Here is an 11,448-nt window from a genome sequence, read left to right on the forward strand (position 1 = left end):
GGGTAGCGACTTGGGTGTCGCCTGCAGCTGCAAGCCCATCCTGCTTTGCAGCGGGCTCTGGTGAAGAGCGGCACCTTAGACTCTGCTCCCTGGTACGGTCCGAGTCATCTGCCACACAGGTCCAGCAGATCCACATACACCAGAGTTCCTGTCTTCAGAAACGTGAGTGTTACAACCTAATCCCTCAGAAAACTGATACATCTTATAAGTGACAAATACAAGGATAACATGTAATCTGATATTGTATTGAGAGTTGTATTAGGGTTATCCAGGATTAGAAAAACATAGCTGATTTCTTAAAAAAACAGCACCACCCCTGCCCTCAGGTTATGTGTGGTATTACTACATGGCCCCATTCACTTAAATGAAACTGAGCTGCATTACCACATGCAACCTGAAGACCAATGTGGAGCTGTTTTTATTTATTTTTCTTAATTAGCACTGTTTTTCTAATCCTGGATAACCTTTTAACTCCTATATGGGGACACAAGGGAGACCTTACTACTATAAGGGGCTGTCTTGAAGCCTAATTACTATATGGGACACAGATGGGGCCTAAATACTATATTGGGCACAGATGTGGTCTAAATACTATATGGGGGTACAAAGGGTGTTTACTTCTATATGGGGGCACAGAAGGGGCCTAATTGCTCTGTGGAACAATACAGATGGGGTATTTGCATAGAGGTAAGGATGGAGAAGACAAGGAAAAGCAAATAACTCAGTTTAGAGAAGATGCCCCCTGTAGTTACTGGGTGTTACTTGTTCCTTGTATAGTAGCATTATTCGGTAGCTGAATGACTTTTATTTAGAGGTATACAGTATTATCATGCATTAAAGATTTTCTTAGATGATATGACCATTGTCCCGTGTGACGTTGGATCGCTATTTACTTCTATACGCCACACTGATGGGATACACGCAGTCCAGACCTTTCTGTTGAGTTTATAGTTAATATTGGTGAGTTTATAGTTAATATTTTGTTGTTTGCTTTAATTCATAACTACTTCCTGTTCCAGCAGACCTTTCATTAGCATGTATAGGGTACGGCTATGGGGCCGGCAAGTGCGCCCTCATATGCCAACCTATTTTTGGGTGCCTGGAACGTAGGATTTTTCTTACTGACACTCACCGTCTCATCGACAGGGTCCAATTTTGGGCTATATTAATTGATGACATCATTTTTATGTGGAAAGGAACATCGGAGGAACTTTGTGAATTCATCAATGATTTGAATCAAAATGATCTCAACAGCTGTGGTGAGGGCAGCTACAATCCTCTACACTGCAGTGGTCACTGAATGGTTAAAATCAGTCAGCTTCTCTACAGAAAGTCTCTGCTCCGCCCGACTATTCAGCCTCTTCCGCTCCTTTGGCTCCTGAGCTAATACATGTGGGTAACCCCGACCCTGCTGTGTGTGATGGGGAGGAGGGGATCATATAACACCCTGGGGTTCCTGTTCTAACCCACACATACCACGTATCCTAGGAGTCCTGTGGGGCTCAGCCTCTTCACTGTCTTTGTCCTCTCAGTGCAGTTTCGGAGCTGTGAGGACAGAGGTCAATCTGAGACTTATAAAGCTCTATTAACCAATAGTGTTCTGGAGGCTGATCACACGGTCTACTACCTGCACCTTATACTTATATTGAGTGACTTGCGTGAAGAAGATCTCTCTGTATAGTGTGCTCCCATTACACAGATCTATGCCCATACTATGACATTGCCTCCACATGGAGTTTGTTTACATGGATTCTCATAGTCACATGAGATGGGAGGGATGTAAGGAGGATATGGGGTGGATGCTATGTATATGGAGTAGGAGGGATGTAAGAAGGATATGGAGTATGAGGGATGTAAGAAGGGATGTATATAGGTTCGGAAGAATGTAAAGAGGATATGGGGTGGAAGGAATCTAAGGAAGATATGGAGTAGGGGAATGTAAGGGGGATATGGGGCGGGATGAATGTAAGAAAGATATTGGGTGGAAGGGTGGAAGGAACCTATGGGATGGGAGGATGTAAGGAGGATATAGGGTGGTATGGATACAAAGAGGGATGGGAGGTATGTGGGAAAAATATAAGGTAGGAGGGATGTAAGGGGGATATATGGTGGGAGGGATCAGGGGAAGATATGCAGTGGGAGGGATGTAAAGAGAATATTAGGACATTGAGTGGGGGGTGTAAGGAGGATATAGGGTGGGAGGAACATAAGGAGAATATGGGGTGGGAGGGATATATATGGATGATATTTTGTAGGAAAAACGATAATAGGATATGGGATGGGAGGAATGTTAATGGTATATGGGATGGGAGGGAAGTTAGTAGGATATGGGGTGGGAGGAATGTTAATAGGATATGGGATGGGAGGGAAGTTAGTAGGATATGGGGTGGGAAGGATGTTAATAGGATATGGGGTGGGAGGAATGTTAGTAGGATATGGGGTGGGAGGAATGTTAATAGGATATTATGGGATGGGAGGAATGTTAGTAGGATATGGGGTGGGAGGAATGTTAATAGGATATGGGGTGGGAGGAATGTTAATAGGATATGGGGTGGGAGGAATGTTAGTAGGATATGGGGTGGGAGGAATGTTAGTAGTATATGGAGTGGGAGGAATGTTAATAGGATATGGGGTGGGAGGAATGTTAGTAGGATATGGGGTGGGAGGAATGTTAATAGGATATGGGGTGGTTCTCAAGATGAATAGCACTTACTAGAACTCTCAGGATCTCCTCTCTGTCCCTCTCACGCTGCAGTTACCTACTCCCCTCTCCTCCCCTCTTCATAGATTTGTATAAGTAGCTGTAACCTTTGTTACACTATGCGCTCCGGCCTCACACGCTGGCCGTGAGCGCATGGTCCCCTTACCTTCTGCTGCCGATGGGGCAGGGACTCGCATCCCGGGACGCGCCCGCATGCGAGCCCCAGTCCGTCACTCTCCAGGTGTTTCTCCTGCCTCTGCCTCCACCTCTCTGCTCCGGCGCGTGTCCCCGTCCCTTAGGGCGTGCTTACACTGGAGCTTTAAGATTTAAAGGGCCAGTACGCCGGATCTTTGTTGCCTTGTGCCCTAGAGAAAGCATTCCATTGTATTGCCTTGCCGTGTACCAGACCTCCTGCTCTTGTGACTTGACCTTGCTCCTCTGCTGCCTGCCTACTGAACTCCTGCTATGTCCTGACTACGCTACTGTGCCGCCTGCCCTGACCTACTGCTATCTTGACTACGAGTTGCCTCATCCCTCCTGTGCCACGCATCTCCTCAGCCGCCTGTGTGGTCGAGCCGTGCCAGGGGTAGCGACTTGGGTGTCGCCTACAGCTGCAAGCCCATCCTGCTTTGCTGCGGGCTCTGGTGAAGACCAGCGGCACCTTAGACTCTGCTCCCTGGTACGGTCCGAGTCATCTGCCACACAGGTCCAGCAGATCCACATACACCAGAGTTCCTGTCTTCAGAAACGTGAGTGTTACAACCTAATCCCTCAGAAAACTGATACATCTTATAAGTGACAAATACAAGGATGACATGTAATCTGATATTTCCAGGTTCTTTTTAATTGGTGAATAAGAAAAACTTTATGGAAGCTCAGTTGCCGTCTTATCGATCTTGGTCAACCAGAATACAAATTTGACACTTGTGAGACCTGAGACTTGGTTTCTGTATATTTCACCTATGGAGGTGAAGGTTGTACTGGTAGAAAAATATTTTGAAGGCAAGGATTTTGGTTATTAGAGCTGGGGCATAGGCAGTTCTCGTTCTCCTAAAACCCATCTTCACATACATCTTCCAGGCATCAACTTGAGGGTATGAGGTTTCCAAGACCACCGCCTCACAGCCTCTCCTCCGGGCATAGTCAATGACTGTCCTGCACAAGGCCTTAGCAATTCCCTTCCCCCGGTGTTTTTTGGGAACTGACAGCCTCATAAGTTCCGCTTGTCTCTCTCCTCCAGGTTGATGTGGTGGGACAGCAGCTACCATCCCTGCCACCTCTCCTGATGACTCTGCCACCCAAAAGCAGTAACCGTCCCGCTGGAGATAATATTTCTGAATATCCAACATGTCGTCGGATAGAGAGTGTGAGACGTAGAACCAGTATATGCCCCAATGGATAAGATATAAGAGCCCTATATCAATGACCACACCGAGAGAGGACATCAGGAATGACCCAGTGATATAGAAGAGAAGAAAGAACGTCACCAGGAGAAATGTCCAGACTCGTGGGAGACGGAGGGAGAAATGGAAAGCTTTTCCGGTATGTTCTGTTATACCAAGGGCGAAGATCTCTCGAACCCTTTCATAGTCAGAGTCCTTGTAGAGCCTGATCTGGTACATGTTTTCCTGCAAGAAGAAAAGAATTATGACTTACACAACTGGTGTCGTATAGCCAGTAGAAGTATGTTCACCGTAAGAAACAGCTGTCGCCCCCTCTGCCCTCAATGACTAAAGCTACAACAACTGCAAGGATGGACATTGTGCAGGAAGGGTCAACATAGCCAATGCTGGAAACCACATGTGGGGCAGCCGTATGGCGTGGTAGAAGTCCCTGGCCTTATTATAGTAAGAGTCCTTGGATAAAATAGTCAGACATAGACCAGGTACTCTGCAAAAAAAAAAGTGCAAACTACCCAAAGGAATGTAACTATTAAAGACTTCTGTAAGTACAGCTTCATCATTGCATCAAGTAATATTCAGAAATTTTCTAATATACTGTTAGAGCGATTTATTAAGAGTGGTTTTTCATGGGCTAGTGTAAATTGGTTTGTGGAGTAAGCTTAATAAAAGGCACACACCTGTAAATACAGTTAGTGCAAGTAAGCTAACTAAAAAGGTTTAATAACAGAAATATCATCATAACTTACAAAATGAAGGAATTGTGGGGGCCTAACTACTATATGAGAGCAGTGTGGGGGCCTTACTACTATATGAGAGCAGTGTGGGAGCCTAACTACTATATGAGAGCAGTGTGGGGGCCTAACTACTATATAAAAGCAGTGTGGGGACCTAACAACTAAATGAGAGCAGTGTGGGGGCCTAACTACTATATGAGAGCAGTGTGGGGGCCTAACTACTATATGAGAGCAGTGTGGGGGCCTAACTCCTATATGAAAGCAGTGTGGGGGCCTAACTACTATATAAGAGCAGTGTGGGGACCTAACAACTATATGAGAGCAGTGTGGGGGCCTTACTACTATATGAGAGCAGTGTGGGGGCCTTACTACTATATGAGAGCAGTGTGGGAGCCTAACTACTATATGAGAGCAGTGTGGGGGCCTAACTACTATATAAGAGCAGTGTGGGGACCTAACAACTATATGAGAGCAGTGTGGGGGCCTAACTACTATATGAGAGCAGTGTGGAGGCCTAACTACTATATGAGAGCAGTGTGGGGGCCTAACTCCTATATGAAAGCAGTGTGGGGGCCTAACTACTATATAAGAGCAGTGTGGGGACCTAACAACTATATGAGAGCAGTGTGGGGGCCTTACTACTATATGAGAGCAGTGTGGGGGCCTAACTACTATATAAGAGCAGTGTGGGGACCTAACAACTATATGAGAGCAGTGTGTGGGCCTAACTGCTATATGGGAGATGTGTGGGGGCCTAACTACTATATGGTGGAACTGTAGGGGCCTAACTACTATATGAAAGCAGTGTGGGGGCCTAACTGCTATATGGGGGAAGTGTGGGGGCCTAACTACTATATGGGGGAACTGTAGGGGCCTAACTACTATATGAAAGCAGTGTGGGGGCCTAACTTCTATATGGGGGAAGTGCGGGGGCCTAACTACTATATGGGAGCAGTGTGGGGACCTAACTAATATAGGAGGGCACTGTGGGAACCAAACAACTATATAGGGGAAGTGTGGGGCTCTAATTACTATATGAGAGCAGTGTGGAGGTCTGACTACTATATCAGACCGGTTTGGGCATCCAACTACTACATAAGGGCAGTGTGGGGGTCTAACTACAATATGGCAATATGGGAGCAATGTGGGGACCTAATTACTGTATGAGAGCAGTTTGGCAGCCTAATTCTATATGAGAGCGGTGTGGGGGTCTTACCACTATATGAGAGCACTGTGGGGACCTAACTACTATATTAGAGCAGTGTGGGGGTCTTACTACTATATGAAAGCAGTGTGGGGGGCCTAACTACTATATAAGAGCAGTGTGGGGACATAACAACTATATAAGAGCAGTGTGGGGGGGGGGGGGGGACTAATTGCTATATGGGGGAAGTGTGGGGCTTAACTACTTTATGGGGGAGCTGTTGGGGCCTAACTACTATATGAGAGCAGTGTGGAGACCTAACTACTATATAAGAGCAGTGTGGGGACCTAACTACTACATGAGAGCTGTGTGGGGCCCTAACTACTATAAGAGAGCAGTGTGGGAACCTAACCACTATATGAGAGCAGTGTGTGGACCTAACTACTATATGAAAGCAGTGTGAGGGCCTAACTGCTATATGGGGGAACTGTGGGGGCCTAACTACTATATAGGAGCAGTGTGGGGACCTAAGTACTATAGGAGGGCACTGTGGGAACGTAACTACTATTCAGGGGAAGTGTGGGGTTCTAATTACTATATGAGAGCAGTGTGGAGGTCTAACTACTATATCAGACCGGTTAGGGCATCTAACTACTACATAAGGGCAATGTGGGGACCTAATTACTATATGAGAGCAGTTTGTCAGCCTAATTCTATATGAGAGTGGTGTGGGGGTCTTACTACTATATGAGAGCACTGTGGGGACCTAATTACTATATTAGAGCAGTGTGGAGGCCTAACTACTATATTAGAGCAGTGCGGGGGTCTTACTACTATATTACAGTAGTGTGGGGACCTAACTACTATATGGGAGCAGTGTGGGGGTCTAACTACTATATGAGGACAGTATGGGGACCTTACTACTATATGGGAGCAGTGGGGGAGGAGGGTTCTAACCACTATATGAAAGCAGTTTGGGGAGCTAACTACTATATGAGAGCAATTTGGGGAGTTAACTACTATATGAGGGCAGTGTGGGGGTCTCACTACTATTTAAAAGCAGTGTGGGAGTCTAACTACTAAATTAAGGCATTTTGTGAGTCTAACTACTAAATGAGGGCATTTTGTGAGTCTAACTACTAAATGAGGGCATTGTGGCAGCCTCACTACTATATCCAGCAGTGTGAGGGTCTAACCATAGTGCATTTGGAAATGAGACTATTTCACATGTTGTTGTGGTGTCCCGGTACCGCATTGCATCCAGTACCTAGTGTAGAGGTCCCCAAAGTCAGATTAACTACGTTCAGGTAGGGTTCCTCAGGTGGAACAGCCCCTAGTCCCCTCTCCTTAAGTTTAACTTTTATATTAATAAATGTATATATTAGTAATTCTATCTATATTATTTAGGAATGTATAGTACTTACCTTGTTCTGCGTCGCAGGACCTTCAGTCATGTGACCATGCTAGTAACCTCTATGATATGTTGCAGGACCTTAGGAGGTCCTTGGGTCACGTGTTACCCAGCATTCTCTGTAAAGGTGATTGACATCCGTTTGGACCAATTAGCGTTAGTCCAGCCCCTGCCCAAATAAGGGAGCTGCGTCCAATTATCGCTCTCTTGGGTTGCTGCTCTCGTGGATGCCGGATTAACAGGATGGTGCTACGCAACTTTCAAAGACACGCTAGGCCTCAAAACCTACCGGCCTCAGCAGAACCAAAAATCGTGAGTCTTACTCTAATTCCTGCTAATACTAGCGTGACTACTGGACTGCAACAAATTCTCCAAATCCAGTGGAGCAGCGCAATAGTCTAGAGACTCTTAAAGCTAAAGTCCCAACCATTGTCAATCTCCAAAAGGAAGTTGTATTGATGAGAGACTGTTATGTTGTTGAAGTGTACAGAAAATCTTCAGTAAAGTTAACGCTGTTTACAGAAGCTTTCCGGTTGTGGACAATCCATTATTACTCACTACTTAAACTCAGTATCATCTACCTCCCTATCGTTAGTGGGAAGGGCGGCGGTAGGAAAAGCTTTATTGAGAAGCCCTCACCCTGGGCGTGATGGCCATAACAAGATGAAAAAGATATAACCATTGTATACTTCTATACACCTCACTGACGGGATACACACAGTCCAGACCTTTCTGATGAGTTTATAGTTAATATTGGTGAGTTTAAAGTTAATATTTTGTTGTTTACTTTAACTCATAACTACTTCCTGTTCCAGCAGACCTTTCATTAGCATGTATAGGGTACAGCTATGGGGGCGGCAAGTGCGCCCTCATATGCCAACCTATTTTTGGGTGCCTGGGAACGTAGGATTTTTCTTACTGAGACTCACCGTCTCATCGACAGGGTCCAATTTTGGGCTATATTAATTGATGACATCATCTTTATGTGGAAAGGAACATCGGAGGAACTTTGGGAATTCATCAATGATTTGAATCAAAATGATCTCAACAGCTGTGGTGAGGGCAGCTACAATCCTCTACACTGCAGTGGTCACTGAATGGTTAAAATCAGTCAGCTTCTCTACAGAAAGTCTCTGCTCCGCCCGACTATTCAGCCTCTTCCGCTCCTTTGGCTCCTGATCTAATACATGTAGGTAACCCCGACCCTGCTGTGTGTGATGGGGAGGAGGGGATCATATAACACCCTGGGGTTCCTGTTCTAACCCACACATACCACGTACCCTAGGAGTCCTGTGGGGCTCAGCCTCTTCACTGTCTTTGTCTTCTCAGTGCAGTTTTGGAGCTGTGAGGACAGAGGTCAATCTGAGACTTATAAAGCTCTATTAACCAATAGTGTTCTGGAGGCTGATCACACGGTCTACTACCTGCACCTTATACTTATATTGAGTGACTTACATAGTTACATAGTTACATAGTTAGTACGGTTGAAAAAAGACATACGTCCATCAAGTCCAACCAGGGAATTACTTGCATGAAGAAGATCTCTCTGTATAGTGTGCTCCCATTACACAGATCTATGCCCATACTATGACATTGCCTCCACATAAAGTTTGTTTACATGGATTCCCGGGCATGCCCGTTTCTCCTGAGGACGCCACTGCTGTGGTGAAACATGTAGAGGGGGCATAATCTTGTGGTGTAATTGATTCTAGTGGGGCTGCAGACCACTGGACATACTATTTCTATACGGCTGAGCACTGTCAGTGACAGGAAGGGATTTCTGACAACACACCACTAGAGACTGTGGTTTTAAGATTTCTCACAGTTATAATTTTCATACATTTTTTATAAAATGCTTAATAAAAGCTAAGTTTTAGGGGTGGGACCTAATAAGGGTATTAGTGACCCAAGGTTTATCCTTGGGTCAAAGGTGTTTATTTAATTTTTTTTAAATATAAGGTAGGAGGGACGTAAGGGGGATATATGGTGGGAGGGATCAGTGGAAGATATGCAGTGGGAGGGATGTAAAGAGAATATTGGGTGGGAGGGATGTTGTCATTAGGACATTGAGTGGGGGGGTGTAAGGAGGATATAGGGTGAGAGGAACATAAGGAGAATATGGGGTGGGAGGGATGTATGGACAATATTTTGTGGGAAAAACAAAAATAGGATATGGGATGGGATGGGAGGAATGTTAGTAGGATATGGGGTGGGAGGAATGTTAGTAGGATATGGGGTGGGAGGAATGTTGGTAGGATATGGGGTGGGAGGAATGTTAGTAGGATATGGGATGGGAGGAATGTTAGTAGGATATGGGGTGGGAGGAATGTTAGTAGGATATGGGGTTGGAGGAATGTTAGTAGGATATGGGGTGGGAGGAATGTTAGTAGGATATGGGGTGGGAGGAATGTAAGGAGGATATAGAGTGAGAGGAACATAAGGAGAATATGGGGTGGGAGGGATGTATGGACAATATTTTGTGGGAAAAACAAAAATAGGATATGGGATGGGATGGGAGGAATGTTAGTAGGATATGGGGTGGGAGGAATGTTAGTAGGATATGGGGTGGGAGGAATGTTGGTAGGATATGGGGTGGGAGGAATGTTAGTAGGATATGGGATGGGAGGAATGTTAGTAGGATATGGGGTGGGAGGAATGTTAGTAGGATATGGGGTTGGAGGAATGTTAGTAGGATATGGGGTGGGAGGAATGTTAGTAGGATATGGGGTGGGAGGAATGTAAGGAGGATATAGAGTGAGAGGAACATAAGGAGAATATGGGGTGGGAGGGATGTATGGACAATATTTTGTGGGAAAAACAAAAATAGGATATGGGATGGGATGGGAGGAATGTTAGTAGGATATGGGGTGGGAGGAATGTTAGTAGGATATGGGGTGGGAGGAATGTTAGTAGGATATGGGGTGGGAGGAATGTTAGTAGGATATGGGATGGGAGGAATGTTAGTAGGATATGGGGTGGGAGGAATGTTAGTAGGATATGGGGTGGGAGGAATGTTAGTAGGATATGGGGTTGGAGGAATGTTAGTAGGATATGGGGTGGGAGGAATGTTAGTAGGATATGGGGTGGGAGGAATGTCTGTAGAATATGGGGTGGGAGGAATGTAAGTAGGATATGGGGTGGGAGGAATGTTAGTAGGATATGGGGTGGGAGGAATGTTAGTAGGATATGGGGTGGGAGGAATGTTAGTAGGATATGGGGTGGGAGGAAAGTTAGTAGGATATGGGGTGGGAGGAATGTTAGTAGGATATGGGGTGGGAGGGAAGTTAGTAGGATATGGGGTGGGAGGAATGTCTGTAGGATATGGGGTGGGAGGAATGTTAGGATATGGGGTGGGAGGAATGTTAAAAGGATATGGGGTGGGAGGAATGTTAGTAGGATATGGGGTGGGAGGAATGTTAGTAGGATATGGGGTGGGAGGAATGTTAGTAGGATATGGGGTGGGAGGAATGTTAGTAGGATATGGGGTGGGAGGAATGTTAGTAGGATATGGGGTGGGAGGGAAGTTAGTAGGATATGGGGTGGGAGGAATGTTAGTAGGATATGGGGTGGGAGGAATGTTAATAGGATATGGGGTGGGAGGAATGTTAGTAGGATATGGGGTGGGAGGAATGTTAGTAGGATATGGGGTGGGAGGAATGTTAGAAGGATATGGGGTGGGAGGAATGTTAGTAGGATATGGGGTGGGAGGAATGTTAGTAGGATATGGGGTGGGAGGAATGTTAGTAGGATATGGGGTGGGAGGAATGTTAGTAGGATATGGGGTGGGAGGAATGTTAGTAGTAGTAGGATATGGGGTGGGAGGAATGTTAGTAGGATATGGGGTGGGAGAAATGTTAGTAGGATATGGGGTGGGAGGAATGTTAGTAGGATATGGGGTGGGAGGAATGTTAGGATATGGGGTGGGAGGAATGTTAGTAGGATATGGGGTGGGAGGAATGTTAGGATATGGGGTGGGAGGAATGTTAGTAGGATATGGGGTGGGAGGAATGTTAGGATATGGGGTGGGAGGAATGTTAGCAGGATATGGGGTGGGA

At 45.7% G+C, this 11,448-nt stretch overlaps 1 protein-coding gene across 2 annotated transcripts; it reads right to left on the bottom strand.

Moving 5' to 3' along the window:
• Positions 1-3,537: 3,537 nt before the first annotated feature.
• On the bottom strand, positions 3,538-8,738 carry LOC130297012 (probable N-acetyltransferase CML1). Of its 2 annotated transcripts, none has more exons than XM_056549193.1 (2): positions 8,674-8,738; positions 3,538-4,329 (listed from the first exon to the last, which is right to left on the bottom strand). In XM_056549193.1, the coding sequence occupies exon 2, from the start codon at positions 4,321-4,323 to the stop codon at positions 3,658-3,660; it is 666 nt and encodes a 221-aa protein (XP_056405168.1). In that variant the 5' UTR covers positions 4,324-4,329; positions 8,674-8,738; the 3' UTR covers positions 3,538-3,657. The 2 variants fall into 2 exon arrangements, with proteins under 2 accessions (XP_056405168.1, XP_056405252.1); XM_056549277.1 differs by having other exon boundaries at positions 8,667-8,714.
• Between the last annotated feature and the right edge of the window lie 2,710 nt (positions 8,739-11,448).

This window comes from Hyla sarda, chromosome 1 (genome assembly GCF_029499605.1).
Source record: "Hyla sarda isolate aHylSar1 chromosome 1, aHylSar1.hap1, whole genome shotgun sequence".
NCBI classification, from domain to species: domain Eukaryota; kingdom Metazoa; phylum Chordata; class Amphibia; order Anura; family Hylidae; genus Hyla; species Hyla sarda.

Bases quoted from the DNA above. Each gene is read 5' to 3' on its own strand.
- LOC130297012 (XM_056549193.1), bottom strand. From the start codon at position 4,323: ATGTACCAGATCAGGCTCTACAAGGACTCTGACTATGAAAGGGTTCGA.